This window comes from Pangasianodon hypophthalmus, chromosome 4 (genome assembly GCF_027358585.1).
Source record: "Pangasianodon hypophthalmus isolate fPanHyp1 chromosome 4, fPanHyp1.pri, whole genome shotgun sequence".
NCBI classification, from domain to species: Eukaryota; Metazoa; Chordata; class Actinopteri; order Siluriformes; family Pangasiidae; genus Pangasianodon; species Pangasianodon hypophthalmus.
This window is the reverse complement of record NC_069713.1, coordinates 23,724,276-23,746,181: the sequence shown is the minus strand read 5'-3', so window position 1 is coordinate 23,746,181 and position 21,906 is coordinate 23,724,276. Positions and strand designations below refer to the sequence as shown.

General features: G+C 38.2%; 1 protein-coding gene and 1 long non-coding RNA gene across 2 annotated transcripts in view; one reads left to right on the top strand and one right to left on the bottom strand.

The window, feature by feature from the left end:
• Positions 1-21,906, bottom strand: part of LOC113540574 (signal transducing adaptor molecule (SH3 domain and ITAM motif) 1) — a 47,584-nt gene that overhangs the window by 11,413 nt on the left and 14,265 nt on the right. Inside the window, exons 3-9 of the mRNA XM_034303646.2 lie at positions 14,944-15,066; positions 9,740-9,826; positions 8,593-9,636; positions 8,006-8,506; positions 7,255-7,397; positions 6,913-7,022; positions 6,700-6,783 (exon numbers count right to left, since the gene is read on the bottom strand). Of these exons, the coding sequence (XP_034159537.2) occupies positions 6,700-6,783; positions 6,913-7,022; positions 7,255-7,397; positions 8,006-8,506; positions 8,593-9,636; positions 9,740-9,826; positions 14,944-15,066 (2,092 nt within the window). The remainder of the gene's footprint in view (positions 1-6,699; positions 6,784-6,912; positions 7,023-7,254; positions 7,398-8,005; positions 8,507-8,592; positions 9,637-9,739; positions 9,827-14,943; positions 15,067-21,906) is intronic.
• Positions 155-3,618, top strand: LOC128318125 (uncharacterized). Its single transcript, XR_008301611.1, has 2 exons — positions 155-264; positions 2,227-3,618. It is a non-coding gene; the product is annotated as an uncharacterized LOC128318125 (long non-coding RNA).

The following is a 21,906-nucleotide window of genomic DNA, read 5'->3' as shown; positions in this document are numbered from 1 at the left end:
TTTGGTTCATGTAACATATTTAGTATTTGTATTCTGTATAAATCTCCTTCAAACAATAGAGGACAAGGGAAATTCTTTAATCATATGATTTAATCACATGACTGACCTTTAGTACAGTCCCACGTGCTACTGAAATGAAATCATCTCTGCCTGTCTGAGATTTCATAATAATGAACAAGTCAAACACAGTGCTGTGGTAGATATAATATTAATGTGTATCAAGGACAAATGAGGGATGGGAAAGATCGGCAGTCAGTGATAAAGGTTGTAGAAGGTCTTCCAACTTATGTTTGAACAAAAAAATAATAATTAAATCAGTCATTTATATGCAGTTTAACAATATCATAAAATAATCTAGGAAGTAACTGCAGTGTACATCAGTAATGGTAGTGAATGTAATAGTACAAAAAGTTTCCAGTCATAAAAGGCAATCATAGTGCTTTTAAGACTGTAGGAGGTTGATAAACCAGTGGATACTTGAAACGGTTGATGCTGTAATAGCTGTAGTGAGAACATTCATTCCATGGGGCTCCAATGTTCCAGTGTAGATGAGCTCCTTTTCCTTACGTTTCCACACTTCATTTCTCCCATAACAACAACTAGCAATGCAAACAGAGTTGTCAGAGATATCAAGCACCTTTGTGCATAGCCAGTCTCCTTTTGGTTTCTCCACTGTACAGCTGATTGCGGGAAAGAATATTGTATGTCAGCTTTTTACTCACGACTTGTGCAGATGATAGAGATTTTTTTATTGGAATTCTCATATTAAGTGTGGACTAATACCTCTCAAACTCTAAAGTTAAATCTACATATGAAAAGCAAAGATAAATATGCACACTTCAACCTATCAAGTGCTGGGTTGAGTTACACTGTTTTTGTTTGTTGTTTACATTTTACAAAAAATAGCTTGTACTTTATTGTGACATTTAACATTTCAACACAAAAATCAATCTTTATACACTATATGGCCAAAAGTTTGTGGACACCTGACCATCACATTCATATGTGCTTATTGAACATCCCATTTCGGATTTATGTAGTCCCCCTTTGCTGCTATAATAACCTCCACTCTTCTGGGAAGGCTTTTCACTAGATTTTGGAGCATGGCTGTGGGGATTTGTGCTCATTCAGCCACAGGAGCATTAGTGAGATCAGGCACTGATGTCAGACAAGAAGATCTGGGGCGCGGCCGGCATTCTAATTCATCTCAAAGGTGTTCAGGTCAGGGCTCTGTGCAGGCCACTTGAGTTCCTCTGCACCAACTTTGGCAAGTCATGTCTTCATGGAGCTCTGTTTGTGTACAGGGTCACTGTCATGCTGGAACATGTTTGGGCCTCTTAGTTCCAGCGAAGGTAAAATTGTAATGCTACAGCATACAGAGACATCCAATATAATTGTGTGCTTCCAACTTTGTGGCAACAGTTCTGGGGAAGAAAGTTTGGGGATGATGGTCAGGTGTTCACAAACTTTTGGCCGTATAGTGTATCTTTACCAATGATCAAACACAGTGGTGTTCAGCCATCTATATACTATATATTAATGTTAGCCTGTACTATGTCAATCACCTAAACTGTCAGGCAAAATAAGCAACGTCATAACAGATGGCTTGGGAATGTGATGTAGTTGGAACAGTGATACTGGCTGTTCCGACATCCTATCTTTTATTTATTACTAGCACAAATAACCTGGAAAATATGTAGGATATAATGAATTGTTTAAGCAATGACATCAACACAAGTGTATTATGTGGCTGAAAAACTCTTTTGGAAAACTGTGGTCTTTTTCTAGACATGTCTCCAATGCCCCTTCGCTCCACCACCATATCAGTCTTTTTGGACAAGAAAACATGCCAACATCCAGTAAACACCCGGCAGAACCAGATCCTTTTACTGTGTGCAAAAATAACACGATGCACTTCCAAAAACTTAATGACAAGAAATGTAATAAACTAGAATAAGCATTAGTATTTCCAAGATGGTGAAATTTATTACTTGTGAAGGGTATGAATGCAATGTTTCTCCTGAAGAGGCATGTAAATGCAATATGTAATAAGTGTTGAAGTGTTTGAATGACAGGTTTTACATAATGAATTGAGTAAATACACTATTTGGCCAAAAGTTTGTGGACACCCGACCATCACTCATATGTTGGCCTTTCCCAAACTTTTGCCACAAAGTTGGAAATACACAATTTTAAAGAATGTCTTTGTATGCTATTAAATTACAGTTTCCCTTCACTGGAACCAAGAAGCCCAAATCTGTTCCAGCATGACAATGTCCCAGTGCACAAACTGAGGTCCATTATGGCATGGTTTTCCAAGGTTGGAGTGGAAGATCTTGAGTGGCCTGTACAGAGCCCTGACCTCAACCCCACTGAACACCTTTGAGATGAACTGGAAAGCAGACTGCGCCCAGGCGCTCCTCGCCCAACATCAGTGCCTGACCTCACTAATGCTCTTGTGGCTGAATTAACACAAATCCCCACAGCCACACTCCAAAATCTAGAGGAAAGCCTTCGCAGAAGAGTGGAGGTTATTATAACAGTAAAGGGAGATTAAATCTGGAATGGCATGTTCAACAAACACATATGGCTGTGATTGTCAGGTGTCCACATACTTTTAGCCATATAGTGTACATTTTTATGAGAGCCAGGTAAGGTAATGTTTTGGATGAAGCACCTTCACAGAAATGTATGTCATGACAATCCTTGGTAATGCTAACTCTAATTGAAATACAATGTAGAAAACAAAACTATCACCTCTGGTCGCCTCAGATGTATGTATTTTTACTACCCTAATTTAATATCTAATCTGTCTATTAGAATAATGATACAAATTCCAGAATCAGTCGACCATCATCCATCATTCACTAGCGTTTCACCAAATTAGGGAACAAATAAATTCTTACCTGTTCAGCAATAAAAAACTGTTACCTGTTTAGAAAGAAAAAAAAAACTAAAACTCTATCAGTCCTGAATCTTTTTTCCACTTATAGTATTACATTTACTCACTCTGATTATTGTTTGTAAATTTTTTACTCTTTCTCACCTGATTGGATGCTGACTCCCACCTATCATTCTGTAGTCACACTTCTTTCATGCCTAAAGTGGGGAATAATTTGGGCTTGGGCCCGTTAAAGTATTTGCTTCATGACAATTTGGCCTAGGTTAAATCCAATTCATTACCCTGGCACTACAACTAAAGGATCAGCATTGCATCTCACTTTCAATAATTGCTGATTTAACTGAATTAGACTAAGCAAGCTTTGATTCATTTGATTCACGACTCAGGATGGAATCCAAATCATACGTTGTTCATGCTTCATGGTTTCATACTACTGCTTTCCATGCAAAACAAAAAAAATTTAAAGAAATAACACTGGTTTATGTGATGAAAGGCACACAAACCAAATTTACAATTTATTTGCAATTTTGTTTGCCAACCACCCAAGAGTCAAGAATTAGATTCAATGAACTAGCACTGTAAAAGGATAAATGGGAGTATCAGAAGTGAATCAAGAATCTTGACATCATTTGTTAGCACATTTGTTCATAACCCAAAACTCATGTTTCATTGTATAATAAAAAAAAAAAAAAAAAACACTTTTCAATTTGCTCGTACTTGGAAATTTGTTCGTTCGATTCATCTAAATGAGTCAATCAAGAAAAGTAAATGGTTTGCCAATGTCCCATCACTATATCAAACCCTTTCAGGTTAGAACACACTGTGTGCTTGTTTATATCTGAGTTATCGTCTTACATACAGAAACAGTTCAGAGCTTCTCTTGATATTTTGGATTCCATTTGTTGCAGACAGTGAGGGTATATGGAGCAATAGGCTTGAAAATGTTTCATGATGTACATTCATTGCGCATAAATACACATATTATCACAAAATGTCAATTAAACAGATTGAGGAAAAGGAGCAACATGACATGGAGTGCATTCTGCGTTGTAGAATAAAGACTTAAATAGTGTCAATTTGCTATGTGAAGATTTGCACTAAATACAATTGTCATTATTGTATTACAAAATCTCTAGACTCACAGCTTGTGTGGCTAGAGATTTCTTTAATTAAATCAACATCCATCATCTACATGGAAACAAAGAAATAAGAAATAGGGCATACATTTCTCTGTAGTATTTGTGAATTCATTCAGTCATTACATTAAAGATTATTTCCATTTTTAGCAAAACACTCCATTTATAAACTCAACAATTATTGGAAAAATACCAACTGTATTTTATTTCAGATAAAAAAATTAGGATGATTACATGTATACTGCAAGTTCAAATGTACCGTTCTATTTATAACTAGCTACTGCATATATTTGTGAGAGATTCATTTATCATAATATATACCACTGATAATCTAGACAAGAGAAAAAAAAATTACAAACAAAAATATAACCTAGTGGCCTTCATGTGAACAACAGTATACTCACAAACGAATAAACAGCTTTTTTTGTTTTAAATCTGTGTAGCTTATGGTATTAAGTGATTCTAGCTCACTGCAATTAAAGTAGATAAAGCTTGCTATATTGCACTGGATAACTGGCATGAATTTTGTTTATTACATAAGTAGAAAGATTTAATAAAAGTTATTTACAATTGTGTGCTTATAATACATTACAGCATTTCCACTTTTACATGAACATGACTGGCAATCTTTAAGTCTAACACAGTTTGTGGCCATGGCAAATGACTTTTGTTGTTTGTTGATTTGTTGTCTTCTTTCGTGTCCATCTAATATCATATAAAATTGTCTTTTGGCAAAACCATGCTGCTCCTTGCTTTGGAAGGATGTCTTGTAACAGTGACCACCTGAGTATTCTTCATGACTGTCATGTCTATTCTTCTCTTTTCTCAGCAATGGATGCTATAAAACTGAAACTTGCACTGTAGGGACACCGGGGGATAAACTTAATAAACTGGTTTAAAACCTTCACACAGACTTTAAATAGAACATGAACATATAAAAAGTCTACACACTCCTGTTAAAATGGCAGGTTTTTGTGATAAGATAAATCATGTCAGATCTTTTCACCTTTAATGTGATATAGCAACCAACAAATTGAAAAATGAATACAAATATTTTAGGAAAACAAAAATAAGAAAAAAAAAACTTACAATAATCTGGTTGCATAAGTGTGTACACCTTTTTATAATCGCACAAAAGAATTTCCAAAACATTAGATGTACCATGAAACACTGTAACGTCCATCCAAAATTGATTAAAGCACTAGACGAAAACTTATCAGGGAGGCTGATAAGAGACATACGGCTACATTAAAGTACTGGTCACTCCCTGCATGTGACAATCTCTTGTATTTTTCACATGTGTGGGGTATGGGGTAGGTTACCCCATTAAATTTATACATTTAAAATGTATATCTTGAATTTATATATTTCTATAAAGCTGCTTTGTGACAGTGTCCATTGTCTGTGGACAGTGTCCACTGCCTAAATTTTGCCAAACCATGTGGCAAAATATATTATGGTCTGATGAGACCAAGGTAGAACTTTTTGGGCATAATTATGTTTGGAGCAAAAATAAGAAAGCTTATCACCCAAAGAACACCATACCCACAATGAAGCATGGTGGTGGCAGCATCATGTAATGGGGCTTCTTCTCTTCGGCTGAGACTGGGGCTATAGTCAAGATAGATCTATATTCTAATCTATTTTGGCACAAAACCTGCAAGCCTCTGTTAGACACTCGAAGATGAAGAAAAGTTTCACCTTCCAGCATAATAATGACCCAAAGCACAAATCCAATTCAACAAAGGAATGGCTTCAAAAGAAGATGTTTTGGATTGGCCCAATCAAAGCCCAGATGTAAATCCTATCAAAAATCTTGGGGAATGACTTGAAGAGGGCTGTGTACAGAAGATTCTCTCACAATTTGATAGATCTGGAGCATTTTGCAAGGAAGAGTGGAATAAAATGGTCAAATCAAGATGCGCTAAGTTGGTACCCAAAAACACTGAGTGCAGTATTACTGTCAGGTCGACTCAGTCCATGAACTCCACTTCCCAGGATGTACCTAGACCTACAAACATATACAATATATAAAGGACTTTCATTCACAGGAATTTTGAGAAGTAAATGGTCCATTTGTGTTGTGCATCTGACTTTATCAAGCCTGCTTGTTATTGTGATCACTATTCTGGTTTTTGACTTTGCTTGCTTCCTGATTTACGTGTTTTTGATACTGCCCCATTAATACTGTTTGCTAATTGCCTGACCCAAGCCAGTTGTTTGACCCTGTCTCTGCTTCACGATTTGGATGTTCTACCTGCCTTTTAAACTCTTTTAAACTGCATTCCATCACAATTACAAACAAAAGCTTTCATTCCATGACAGTTACAAACAAAAGGTGCTTTTTCAAACTATTCATTAAGGCGTGTGTATACTTAGGCACAAAGGTTATTGTAAGTTTTTTCTTTTTTTCCTAAAATGTTTCTGTTTGTTTTTAAGTTGAATTTTGTTGGTTGCTATAATCACGTTAAATGTGGAAAAAGATCTGACATTTATATTGGTTTCATTTTTTTTATATCACAAAAACCTGCACTTTTAACAGGGGTGTGTAGACTTTTTATATCCACTGTACATGAGTATTTGTCGCAAGTGAAATACTTACTTTCATTCACACGTTGACAAATGTATCCAATGGGGTCTGTGCAGAAGAAGTCATTCCACTTGCCCTCATGGATGAGTCCTGCGCAATCTTCTCCTTCTTCATGGCCATGGCTCCAGTTATCTGGTTGGCCTGGTTTCCAATTCCTAGTGTAACGTGTGGATATGATAAATTTATTATATAATGTAGGTAAACGGCTCACAGGGGGGCTGATACACAAATATTTAAGGTAAATTTGTTCCTTTTGTTTGTTATTATGCAACAGATTTACTCACGTATAGGAGGGGAGGGTCCCATCAACCCATCTCCAGATGTTTTCCTCTACCACATCTGTAAGACCCAGCCAAAAGTAACCCTTTCCTGCAATTTGCCTCCGAATCCAAAGCTAAAACCAAAACACACAGATACACACATATACACATTAACATATGAACAAGTTTGTGTCATGTCTTCCAGTACATTAAGAACATGAATAATAGGAGTTTCACTCAATGCAGTTCCCTGAAAAAAAAAAGTTTAGAGCCATTTTTAAGTTTTACTGACTTTCAGGAATCAAGCTGGTAGCTGTTAAAGTTTAATATTAAGCAAATAAAACAAAATTTGCAAACTGTATATACCTGTTCATCCTCATTGTGGATGGTAAGCATAGTAGAAGTCTTATTTTTGCACATTTCTTTTGCTTCATCGTAATTCAATCGCTCTGATGGAGCTGAAAAGTAGTAGCACTTGGCTTTGTAGCTCTTCCACTGAGGTGGGCATCCTAAAGAGTAAAAGAGTAAGTATAAATGAAGAGCATTAATTAGTTCTTGTCTCTATTTCATGGTAAGTAAAATAAATAAAAGTAATTTAAAATAAATGTTACAAAAATGGACACAGTTGCTGTTTTGCTGTTCTCTAATTTTTTTTAACTTGAATTATTGCTGATCGTTGCAGAAAATTGTCTGTCATACCAGGTTTCTCAAATGACTTAAAAAGCACCACCTGTCAGCTTATCAGCTATAGCATATAATTTCTGCTGAGAATACAAAACATACTGTAGACCAGCAAGACCAGCTTTACCAGTAAGGTTTTGATGTGACAATGCAGTGAGATAGGGCCCATGTTTTATAAATTTTATTCACTTGCGTAATGATGTCAAGGGTAGGTAATATAGCCAAAATACACAGATATATACAATATAGCCTTATTATTAACCATTTAATTGTCGCATTTTTAATGAAATTTTACAGAAAGCCATGCTTCCCAGGGAGTCTTAAAACAATTATGTGTATTACCTTTCTGGGTAAAATAAATGGGTAGTCACTATTGTAATTATTCGACAATAACAAAACCTCAACTTTCCTTCAATAGGCACCTAGAAGGTTTTACCTGGTGTGCTGGTGGGAGGAGGTTCATAAACTTGACGGGACATTGAGCTTTGTGGTCCTATTGGTTGCAAAGGTTTAGCCAGTTGAGGAGGAGGTCCAGTTGGGCCAGGTGGTCCCTGTAGACCAATAGGACCAGCAGGGCCAGGAGGTCCTTGTGGTCCTGCAGGTCCCACTGGCCCTTGTGGCCCTGGGGGCCCCTGAGGCCCCTGAGGACCTGGTTGACCATCTCTGCCAGCAAGACCAGGTAAACCAGGGTCACCCCTCTCCCCTGGAGGCCCAGCACGACCCCCTGATCCTCTTGAGCCCTTTGACCCAGGGCTTCCCCTTGGTCCAGGAGGACCTTTGAAGCCAGGGACCCCTGGAATTCCAGGGGGGCCTCTGTCTCCTTTAGGCCCTGGCACACCTGGAGCACCCTTTTCTCCACTGTCACCTTTCTCACCTTGTTTTCCTGCAGGCCCCTGGGGTCCTTTATCCCCCCGAGGGCCTCTAGGACCAGGAGGACCTGTAAACAGAATATTATTAAAATTCCATTTCTTTACAATCCATCAAGCCTTCAATATTCAAACCTCTAACATATTTAACCCCTACCTTGAAGGATAGTGAAGTTGGTTATGAGTTGGGAGTGCTTGCTGTCCACCAGTTTCATTTCTTCCATGACTATGGAGAGGCTGCTCACTTCTTTGTCAAGCCTGACAGCAAGCTCTTCTTGCTGAGTTTTGAGCTCAGTGCCATCTGCCCTGGCTTCCACAATGCTGCTGTTGAGAGCCAGCAGCAGGTCCGAGTGCCTTGTCACTGTCTCAGTACAGGTGCGAAGACCATTCAAGTCAGTACTGATGGAGCCTAGCAGCTGTGTAGCAACGCTCACATTCCCTGTGATGCGGTCCATATCCTCCTCATTGCGATCCAGACGTGCCTCCAAAGTGTCAAACCTGTTGGTGGTGGCATTGTCATGATCGCGCTGTTGATCCATGAGCTCACGCAGATTCTGGTCATGATTGTCTGTTATAGTTGAGGCATTCTGAATCTGCTCAGACAGTGAACTGAGCTGTGATGCTATGTCCTCAAGTGCATCACTGTTTGAACGGGTCAGTGCTGAGTTGTTAGCAGTCAGCAACTGGAGGTTCTGCACTTTTTCTCTGAGCCAGTCAGCATCTGCCTTGGTCTGCCTGGCCACCTGCTGTAGGCTCTGGTAGTCATTCTTCAGCTTCTGGACTGCCTGGCTGGTATCCTCCACTGAACTCTGGAGGGTGCTGATGAGACTTCTTTGCTGAGTCTGCGTGAAGTTAAGAATATTAAGGCTGTGGGTGGAGCGACTCTGTTCCCTTATCTGTACCTGAAGATCTGATTGGAGCCGTTCTGTATCTGACTTCAGTCCACCAATCAAGTTGTTGTATGTCGTTAGAGTACGGTTGACAGTGAGGATGGTGTTGGTATTGCTCTCTAGAAGGTCTCTCAGTGATACATGGCCACTTTGCATATCCTCACCTACAACCCGTAGCTCATCCAAAGCTGCCCTGTTGTTAGATGCGCTCAGGGCAATGTCATTAATTTGGTTCTGTAATGTCTGGATTTCTGCCTTGAATGATAGGATTTCATTTGTGGCATTCTCTGACTTCTCTCCTGTTTGATCATCTGGACAGAAATATTAAATTCCATTAAACCAAATACACATTAATCACACTGAATAAAAGCACTTTAGAAACAAAGTTGTGGTGTGTCTTTAGATAGAACTCACCAAGCTTTTTCAAGTCTGTCTCTACAGCAATAATTTTGCCTTCATAGTTCTCCATCCCTTCAGTTACATCATCCATTCTCTGAACCACTGAGAAACACACACAGCAAAAACACTAAGATGTGAATTTAGGCCAAACCAAAAGGATATTTACAGAAGAATGTGTTACAGACATATTTTTCTTATTAGACAGAAGGGGTTTCTGACCAATAAATCACCATGTTTCTGACCAATAAATCAAAGCATTTTCACATACATTTTCAGCCCTACACGTACATTTATCAAAAACAAACATAAAACAATAATAAACCAACAATAAAACATTCATGCAGGCACTTAACATTCCTTAGCCTACATTAATATTTACTAGTTACAGTATGCCACCTTAGCTGTTAAAAACGGTTGACAGTGACAGCAACAAACTATGGAACTGGATTAATCTTGTCATTAAAAGTACAAGTCACTGTCATGCTAATATACTGTAATGTACCAGTAACTAATCTTAATAAATTGCTCCATCTATTGTCAGGCAGAGGAAATACATTTATTTAATTCATCCACACTAGAGGTAAAAATGAATGATTGGGCAATTCGCACCCACTTTCTATGTAGAGGTGTAGATTGGTTTGTCACAGTTACTGCCAATCACACACATGCACAGCATGCACAATGGGAATGCAGGCCATATGCACAGTCACACAGGAAATGCATGACATTTAATTTCCTCTGGAATGTGGAGTAGCCTCTAAGAGGTCATGCTCTGAACGTCTGGGTGTCTCCTGAACTGCACTGGTGTTCCCCATCAGTCTCTCTGGCACCACCCCTACTGTTTCAACACTACTGCTTAAATAAGCATTGTTCTTTACGCACTCATATTTTTCTTCTCTTGATTTTTCTTGCATTCCTCTACTATACAGACACACTGTCAGCATTTGTCACATTTACTGTGATAATTTGGATTTCTTAATTTAATTAATTAATGTAATCTATACCACAGTGTGGCTGAATTCTTGAATCAGAAGGTGTTGATTAATTTTCTGTAACAACATGGCTCTAACATAAATAATAGGTATATATTAATGCACTCATTCCAATGTTATTGTTTCTATAGTGACAGCTCTTTCACAGCGACTCATATGGCAGATGCTCCACATAACCGAAAGCTAATAATATACAGATTTAAAACAAACATGTTCTTGTTTCGAAAGAAAAATGTATAATCATTTATGTTGTGAAGCTTCTGTTAGGAGACATTTATGTAACATTTATTGAAGGAGTTTCAGGTGTCAGTAAATTTCGCAAAATAGGACAGGTTTCAGGACAGAGGACTTTGCTTTTCTCAGCAATATAACAAGCTTCATTTTTTTTTTTTTTGTCTTATTATTTTCAATAGAGAGAATACAGGAGAGGCTGGTGAGAGTTTATAGCTGCTATACTGTAAGCAACAACAGGGACTAAGTTGTCTCTTGGATACTCCACAACATAAAATGTCACTATAAACAGTTAATAAGTGTGTTTTATTTGTTCAATAATAAATTAAATATTGGAATCATTGGCAAATTACTGTGGTGTAAGTGGAGTAACACACTTTGGGCCATGCTGTTATACACAATAATGTACTAATTACACTGGTAAAAGCCACCTAAGCCACCTGTCTAGGTCTCAACCTTCTTAGTCAGCTTGTATGATCTTGGTTACATCTACTTGTGGGATATGTCTCAGACAGAACTAGTACGTATGTAATTAGTATGAACAGCCAAAGCAATTCACACATGAATGTTTGCAGAAATAAAGATTTTAAAATTGTCCAAAATTGTTCTGATTCACATCTGGATTCTTGTCACATGTCTACATATAGCTTTCAGCACTAGAGGGTGCAATATTCATCGACTTCACTTGTATTACACTGCTTTCCATAAACAGTGCATGTTTAAGAGAAACAATAGTTCCGTTTCCTGTGTTTACAGGTCAAGGTAAACAAGGTGATTACAAAGCTCCTTCTTAAACTAGTACGTTCTTTATTCTCATTTAAACAAAGAGGAATGGGTAAAAATTCCGAAAAGATCCTTTCAGTGATCCTTTACTGACTCCTCAATTCATATGATCTTCTTGTTTCTATTTTCTTCCACGGGTTTGTTATTCAGTAGGCCTTTGTGACCATTTCATCATCGTTAAAACTGAAACCCACATACACACACACAAAAAAAACCCTCTGAATGTTATCATTCCAGACAGCACTTGTGTAACCAAGCACAAAGAAATAACATGTTTTGCAGAACAACATAACATGGAGGTCCATTTCAAAGGCTTGTTTGTTCGCCTCTCATTGGGAATACATTAGTGGGAGGCCAAGGCTGTCTTGCTGTCTGTCTCTATCCTCACCTCTATCCTCAGAAGCACAGGGCCAAATTGTAATGACAAGGCACTTTGATTCTTGTTCTGACTGGTGGCTTAGAGTCAATCTGTTGCTTTAAACACCATCAACAGATTTACATGGCCATTAAAAAACAATCTAAACAAAGGATATTATTTACAGTGATAAGTATATAAAATATGCTGCCTAATTCGGATTAAAGTCCTGCTTTTGGGAAAGTGGGTGAAGATTTGAGTCACGATTAATGTGCAATATGGTTAACAGTTATTTGGGACAGACTGGAAGTACCTCGTGCCTAAGCACCCAAGTATTAGAAGGCAAAGTAATCGAGACAACAACATCAGTTGTCAATATGTGGTTGCTAGGACAAGAAGTAAAATTATTTTTTCCTAAGGCTAAAGCATGCTAAGGGATAAAGAATATTCATAGAAGAAAACACATAACCCAGGATAATTTTTCAAGTCCTGTATCTCATAATGTCTCGGTTCATTGGATATTATTTCAGTAGTTAGGTCGTTCTTTCTGGACAAACAATCTAATGGCTTTGAATTCAGAAATGACACCACATAAACTGTGCAACAGGGACAGGATTATGATCTGCTAACTACAACTTTCAGTATATTAGTCTTCTGTTCTGTTTAAAATAATAAATAATTCCGATTTAGGTTTCAGGAGGAAATGCCTTAGACAGGGCTTGTATCTCCAAAACAATTCCATGAATAGTTGAATATAGTTTTGTACTGAACCCTATTTAGATTGAATCATCTCAAATCTTCAAGATGTTCACAGCTGTTTTGACTCCAGGGGGGAGTTTTGTGAGATTTTGACTGCAAACCCTTCTGTCTTGAAGCCATGCTTAACAGCAGTACATAAAATTCATGATTCATTACACATGATTCTCAAGTGGGTTTCACAATATTTTAAGTTCACAAAGAGTAGAAGTGTCACTAGAATGAAGATCATGAAGATAGTGTTTGTAAAAACATCCTGTTTCTAGGAAACAATATGGCCTTCTGACGTCTGGCGGTATAACACAAATATTCTGACAAACAGTTGAAAAGTTTTGACAATTTTCAGCTGCTTGTAGACTAAACAAGCAAAGTGTTTAGACGGAAGTCTTTGTTTTGCCTGAACATTAATCAATGGATAGATACATCATACATTAATGTAACTGTATCTGATTCAACTTACTGTTACTGTGTAATGTAACAACATTTTCTTGAAGAGAATAATGAACTATGTACAGTTCCCTCCGAAAATATTGGAATGACAAGACCAATTCTTTTGTTTTGCTATACACTGAAGGCATGTGGGTTTGAGATCAAAAGATGAATATGAGACGATAGATCAGAATTTCAGCTTTCATTTCCTGATATTTACATCTAGTTGTGTTAAACAACTCAACTTGGCACCTTTTGTTTTTGACCCCACCCATTTTTCAAATGATCACAAATATTGGAACATGTGACTTACAGGTGTTTCTTGTTGCCCAGGTGTGCTCTTTAGATTGATTGTTTAAACAATTAATAGCTCTGAATGTCTACTGTTGTTTCGAGCCCTGGGGATTGCCTGTGAAGACTGCATTTGTTGTTAAAAAGGATAAACCAACACAAGTCCAGAGAGCTGTCTATGGGGAAAAGCAAGTGATTTTGAAACTGAGAAAAGAGGGAAAATCAATCAGAGATATTGCACAAGCATTGGGCATAGCCAATACAACAATGTGGAATGTCCTGAAAAAGAAAGAAACCACTGGTGTACTAACATTGAACAGGTTGGCCAAGGAAAACAACAGCAGTTGATTACAGAAACATTGTGAGAACTGTGAAGAAAAACCCAAAAACAACAGTCAGTGACATCACCAACAGCCTCCACAGGGCAGGGATGAAGGTATCACAATCCACTGTTTGAAGAAGACTTTGAGATCAGCAATATAGAGGCCATACTACAAGATGCAAACCACCCATCAGCAGTAAGAATCAGAAAGCCAGGTTGGAATTCACATAGAAATACAGAGATGAGCCACAAAAGTTCTTTAACCAAGATTAACCTCTACTAAAGTGATGGAAAAGCCAAAGTGTGGAGAAAGAAGGAATCTGCTCTTGATCAAAAACATACGAGCTCAGCCAAGCACGGTGGAGGTAGTGTCATGGCTTGGGCTTGCACGGCTGCTTCTGGAACGGGCTCACTAATCTTTATTGATGATGGAACTCATGATGGTAGCAGCAGAATGAATTCAGAAGTCTACAGAAACAGTCTGTCTGCCAATTTACAGAGAAATGCATCCAATCTAATTGGGAGGAACTTCATTATGCAGCGAGACAATCACCCAAAACACACTGCCAACACAACAAAGGACTTTATCAGGGGAAAAGTGGAAGGTTTTAGACTGGCCAAGTCAGTCACCAGACCTTAACCCAACTAAGCATCATTTCACCTCCTGAAGAGGTGACAAAAAATCCCTGAAAGAAGCTGTGGTACAAGCAAGGAAAAGCATCACAAAAGAAGGATGCAACAGTTTGGTGATGTCAGTGCAAACAGGTTGCCGGCTTGATGCAGTTATTGCAAGCAAAGTATATGCAACCAAGTATTATTTACTTTAATTTAGTTTAAGACTATCTGTTCCAATACTTTGCGGACCTAAAAATTGGGTGGTCTGCCACCAAAGGTGCCATGTTCTAAGCTGTTTAACACATCTAGATGTAAATATCAGGAAATGAAAGCTGCCATTCCAATACTGTTGGAGGGGACTGTGTATGTAAATCATATATCTTCCAATATGATCTGTACTGTACTGATCTGTACAAGAACATTAGAAGGAAAGGGCTGTTCATACCTTTGTATCCTAATACAGCCACAGCTATTGTGAGCAGTGCACACAGGACGTACAGGAGAGCAATGGCTGCCCTTAGTGCCCAGTCGTTTTTACATTTAGTACATTCATTCCCCTCCTGGATACCTGTAAAAGAAAAAAAGCAAGACATCTCAGCTTCACAATGCTGGAAAACAAGACAGATGTAAATGCACATTCTACTTAATCATATGATCCCGCTACTGAAACCTGAACTGCTTTTAGCTCTTCTGCAAAGTCTGATGCATTTCTTTACTGCTTGACGTAATTGCCAAAGACCAAAATTACAATTCAAGTCAGCTAAAACCTGATCTGAACTTTCTTCATTTGGGAAATGTGAGAATCATTTGAAAGAAATACCAAAGCAGAGAATTTCCCAGTCCCATTCACAGCTTCTTAACACATCAAGAGAATGGACGTAATTTTTTTTATTATGTGTCCAAATGGTCTACTGGCAAATATTATTAGCAACACACATATCCACTCATTCTTTCCACTCATACTGCTAGGGCTGAGAAAATACTAACTATATTAAATAATAATATTAAATAAATACTAACTATACTAAAATACAAGTTTAGGAATCTGTTTTCCACTAACAGCATGTCTGAATCTTTTTATTTCTCTTTTTTATCCTTTTATTTCTTATACCAGAAAAATTTATTTATTTTTTATTAAAAAATGAGACGTTTTGACAGGTTTAAACCATTTAAACCATTTATAATTACATTTAATATTTTGGAATGTCCATGACACAAATTAGTTCCTGTTATCACTTCAGTTATATCATCTAACAGTGATAGTGATATAGTGACAGTGAACGGTCGTTCCTTCACCAGCCTCTCTTTTTTCTATCACTCACTGTTAATAATAAAAGAAATGCAGCTTGCCATGTTACCCAGAAACCACAAAGTACTCCATCCTGAAGACTTTCACATCTCAGGAAAGCACTGACACTGTAGAGTCCTTCTAAAAATGCTAAATAAACATCTCTTCGCAGAAAGTTTTACCATGTCAAAGATTACACAGGTTTTTAAAATCTTTTAATGTGGCATGTTCCCTACACAAGCCACTGTTTAAGTTGTTACTAAAAATTGATAATATATTAGAACAAGTGCATTATTATAAACCTTTAAATGTCATTAAAATGCTGTTAGAGAAAATTAATCAACACCTTCTGACCAGTCAGATTGAGCATCCAACATTGTTATAATGTATAATACATAAAAACCAAGTAAAATGATGTAGTAGTTTTTTGTGACCAATGAGTCAAAAATTATATGGAGCTGAAACTTTTGGAGTCTCCTGCGTATTTAATTTTCTTTGCGACACTACTTCATGTAAAACATGAGGCAACGTCAAAACCCATACGTAAGATCATGCTTCAGCAGAAGCACAACAACATTCACAGTCAGCAGAGGCTGTCTGTGCAGGCAGGGGAGGAGTCGTGTGGAGCTAAAGCTGATGTGGTCAGGCTTCAGCAAATAAACATCCACAACCACAATACATTTAGACATTCCACAGCTGGCCTGACGTTCTCCCCCCTCTCCCAATTTGATCAGAATGTGAGTCCTCATCAGCAGATGGTCACAGTGGCAGCTCTGGCATCTAGGTTGTCCTCTAATAAGAGCCCCAGGAGGGAGATGGAGGGGATGAAGAGGGCAGGTCACATCTTTGGAGCTAAACATCTGTGTAAACATTGCCTCAAAGGGCCCCGGATGTGGGAACTGCGGCCCCCAGTGGCCCTGCTCACATTGAGAACTCTGATAGGTGGTCCGTGTGTGGGGGATGAAGACTCCCCTCTAAGATCTTATCATCTAAGAGCTCAAGTTTAACATCAGCACATAAACAAGCACTGCCACTAAATAGAGATAGAAACACAGAAAGAAAGATCCTTATGGAAAATAGTGCACTGGAGGGTACAGCCCTGTATGTGTTTATAGCCCTGTTTGGTCCATTGAATGAAAAATATTTTCCCAGAGATGCCATCCATTCTCTCAGCATCCTTTGATCTGGGGTATAAATCAGTCTCTTGACCAGCAAACTGCTGGCTGAAGTTCTGCTGATGTGCTGGATGAACGCATGACTTTTTATGCAAACTTTAAACAGCAAAAATAAAACATTTTTGGTCATTCGATTGTTGATCTGGCTCACTTTCATAGATTGACACAACATGCAAAACACATTAACAAAGCAAAAACGCGACAGCAAATCAGAAAATGCAACAACAAAACCAAATATACAACAGCAGAAGGAAAAACAACCGAACTAAAACACAACAGCAAAACCAAAAACACTACAACAAACATGAAAATACAACAGCAAAATCAAAAACACATCAACATGAACTCAAAACGGAAAGGGTAGGCCCTCGTTGCTGATTGGCTACAGCACGTGTCAATCTGAGAGACAGAGGAAACAGAGAGCTGGACCACATTTACAGTATGAAGAAATCATGGGCCTAAATGAATCTTTTAGCAAGGGTATTCACATGATGTTATTTTAGATATACTGTCAAATTTGTATGCCATTAATATGAGTATGTGAACAATGAAAACGTACCTAAAGCAAGCCGGGTTATTCAGGAGAAAGAACTACTCCTCACTATAATAACATTAGTAGGCTAACTAAATAACAGCCTGGAAAAGTGAAATTCTTTTTCCTTGTGATAGTCATATGCCTTGTCCAATCAGATATGAGAATGTGTTCAATAAGGACCTAACATTTCTGTTTTGAAGTTAATATTGTTGCATTTTCTGATTTGCTGTTGTGTTGTGTTGTTGATTTGTTAACGAGTTTTGCACTAATATGCTGTTGTACTGACACAGTTGTTTTCATCAAACCAATCTCAAGCCAGTAGCCACAGAAATCTGATCAACTCCGAGGTCAACACAAAGCACAATTGAGGTAACTGCAATGCTCATTAAATAAAGACTATAAGGAAGCCAGATGTGTTGATCAGCAGATCTGGCCCTAACTGCAGGGTTTGAGCCTGGAAATTCCCAAAGAATAAATAAATACTAGAGCTTCCTGTTTGTGGTTAAGGTATGGCAGAACCGAACTTGATGTTCTCCGTGGCATAACTGGCACTGAACGAGTATGAGAGTAATCACTATCCTCTCATACTTGATCTATCCAGATCTGTGACTAAAGCAGTAAAGGCAGCACACTGCAGGTGGGAGTCATAAACATTCTACATTTTATGTTGTTGATGGAGGCTGATGAAAGAAGTAAGCATTGTGAAAGAGATGTGTGGAGGTGGTGGATGGAGCCATAGAAGGCACAGAGGGGTATGTGAAGGAAAGGAGAGGGGGATAGATTGAGAGAGGAGAGGGAGAAAGAATGCTGAAGTTCACATCAATGCATGTAAAACAGCTGTGTTTCATTTGGACTCAGGAAGTCAGTCAGAGAATTCCTGTATTGCTCTTTTTGTCTGTACCTGGAGTAAGAACCCAGTCACACACAATGATGGAAAGAAAGGTGATGGAAAGAAAAAGACAGCTATATCCAACCACAGATGCTCCAGGAATAACATCTATGACAGATGATTCTCCACAGAAGAAATACAGAAGAAAAATTGCATAAATTCTTATGCAAATCATCAGAATGTGTATTCTTTTTTGTTGTTGTTGTTGTTATTTTAAAGAAAGTCTATTTCTGCATCTGTGCATATTGTCCTGTAAATACTGGCCTAAATTCAGCTCCGCTTTAATATTAAAATGACTATGGTGTATATATTATTTGATATTATGTACACTGGACCATGAAAAGAAGATGATATTTCCTCTAAAATATAATCAACTCCAGAATTACTGGCACGTCACAAGAAAATGGTGGAAAAAACTGCATAAAATCAACATGACACATACTGATTCGCTTAGAGAAAAAACAAAACTCTTTCAACACAAAAGAGACAGATGGTTCAATCAGACCCAAAATAACAGTTTTAAAAGTCTGAAACAATTTAAAAAGCTGTATGTAAAGTAATTTGTCAGAAAGAGGATGCATAAGAATATTGGTTCCATGCACGGCGGGAGGATGGTGAGGGCAAAAAGCTGAAAAGTACTGTTTAGGATTTCGGTTTTAATTGATTCTCAGTCTTGTCAAGTTGCAATCGTGTTGTGGACCAAAATATAATGCACACAACTGGCACATTTGTTGAAAAAATTGGGCTGCATACAAGGAAGAACATTCATACTGTAAAGCATGGTGGTGTAACATTGATGCTTTAAGTCAGTTTTGCAGCCAGGTGTCCAGGGCTTTTATAAAGGCTGGAGACATCCTGAATTCTGCTACACAGCAGGATATTTTACACAACATCATATAGCAGCGGAGTCAAAACTCCCACCAATGAACCGCCATTTATACCGTGCTATCAGGCATTCACTGAAGAGCTGGGCCAGACATTCCTGTTTCAGTGCTTTTCCATTCTTCTATAGGCTTCAGAAGCATAAACCATCCTTATATGAGTTCCTGGTCAGTCATGCATCAACCAAACACACTCTCCATTAATTTCATTAATTTCCATAAATTTAGATAGTAAACAAAGTACCTGATATCTTCATGCTCACCAATAACCCATGGTTAATATTTTATGTTTGTAACCTGCTAACTGAATTTCTCTAATACCTTCACTTGAATTAAGATTTTTGTAAACCAAAGTGGCCTAGAGCATTGCGGGTTAAGATTCAAACTGGCATGAAAGGGATATCACCATGCAGACGATGCCACAGCCATCCGTCACTGGGTGTCAAAGGAGCAAAACAGGATCTCTCCCTGGGTAGTAGAGATGGCATACACAGCAATCACAGTGACACTAGCCAACTGGGGGCATCTGTGAGCTCATGTATATGGAAGAGGGCAGATAGCACTTTCCTCCGTGTATGTTACGCTGCCCTGTGATGCAGCATGAGCAGCAGTTCACAAAGATGTGGTTGGCTGATTTCATATGATTTCTCAGAGGAAGCACATGTTAGCCTTCACCCTCAAAGGTTATTAAGTGACGTATGATAGGGGCGAACTTGCTGATGGTTAATCATGTGAACATAGGACAGAAACATAGTCTAAATGAAGAAGAGTGTGTGTCTGTTTTTCTGATTTTATGCATTTGTAGATAAACTGTCCCAGTAAATCTAATAGTCTCTGTTTTCTCACAGTATCTTTATTTTTTGATTTTCAGGGAGTTGAGATGATGATGGGAGAATCTTCCGTCAAAGATTCTGTCTAAACCCCAAAGAGTTTTTTTAAAATTTTATTTTATTTTATTTTATCTTAATCAGCAGCAGGTTCCAGTAAAACTTGGAACCGGATAAGAACCATAAGCACCACGTTGGCCCCACAGGTGTAAAAATGCTGCAGAGGCCAATTCTTTGTTATGGAATTAATAAACACAGGCAGGTATATACACTTTGTTTCCTAGAAACAGCAGACCCACTGGCTGTCTTACAAAGAACTAGACATTCCTCCTTTGCAGTTAATCTTCTTAAAATTTTATTAAACACAGCAGTGATTGCCATTGCCAGTTTTAATGAGCATTTGCACGAGGTCTGGTTGGTTATACATGCATTTTTGCTTTCTGAACCTGTATTTCATTATGTGATTTTGTGATCAGCTTAAGTGTATATATACATATATATATATATGGCACCAAAAGAATTTAGATATAGACACCTCCCAAAGTGATGCTGCACCAGATTCCAATTCCACAACCCATTTTACCGCTGTGCACTTCTGGGACTAATAACCACCCCTCCACACATACATCAACAGACATGCTGAAGAATGTTAACAAGTAAACACTCACAAAAAAGGGAAATAACCACAGAGACAAATTACCACACCATTATGTCAGTAATCCTGTGCACTGTACTGCTTGGAATCTGTTTTTAAAATCCCGCTTTAAAAAAGAAAAAAAAAAAAACTCCAAACAGGTTTATGACTCTTTAAATAGGCCAGGCCTCTGAGAGCATCTGGAGCTCATTAAACATAGCATGAATCAAAGTATGCATGAGAACATTTGATACACCAACATGCCAAGGACTGAAGGATAAACATCTAAAATGTCAATTCGAATTACAATTGGGATGCAGGGAGCGCTTCTCTAAATGGTGCCATTGTGGGACGGACTTCCTCTCAAAGTACCGGATGCATTTTAGTCATGAAAACATGTGTCACTTGACCTAGAGCTGACTCTTTGTCCCAGGTATAAGATCACGCAGGCAACAAAACAAGAAAACAAGAAAAACACTTTTTTTTAGTTTACATAAAAAGGAGCTCTGTGATTTGGTCAAAGACACAAACGATAATAAAGTGGAGTTATTGTTCTAGCAACAAAAAGAATCACTATTGAATGCGACCTCATCATAAATAAGATGATTCCAGAGGAAAAGACCAATGCAGAGCTGCCTACAGGAAAAAAAAATGTCCTCACTAACTTCAATAGCCATTATGACATCACCTAACGAAAGAAAGACAGAGAGAAGAGGAGCAGGAATGTGTCCTCTCGTGAGCTCAGGCAAAGGCAATAAGCTCTTGCTTATACACTGGCAAGGTTATTAGGCCATGTGTGAACTGTTTTCAGCTCCGATCGCTTCCATATGCGATCATGGTCTCATGCAACAAAAAGTAATTTGGCAGGAACTTAGCCAATCTAGTCTCTTTAAAAAAAAAAAAAAAAAAAAAGAAGAAGAAAGAAATTTTATTACCAGAAAGAGCTAGTGTGGATGTCACGTGAGGCTCTGCCCTGACACATTCGATTTCACCACTGCCATTGTTTGTTTGAAATGACAGAGGAGACGTTGTTCAAGACTTCAGTTTAGTGGCAGGTTTGGAGGTGATTACGTCCAGCCCCAGGGGAGCCATTTGCCTTCTGTTATCATAAGACACACCGTTAAACAAGTCACTTATTTTAATCCGAAGCAGCAGGCAAGAAAGAGGATGAGTGGAAAA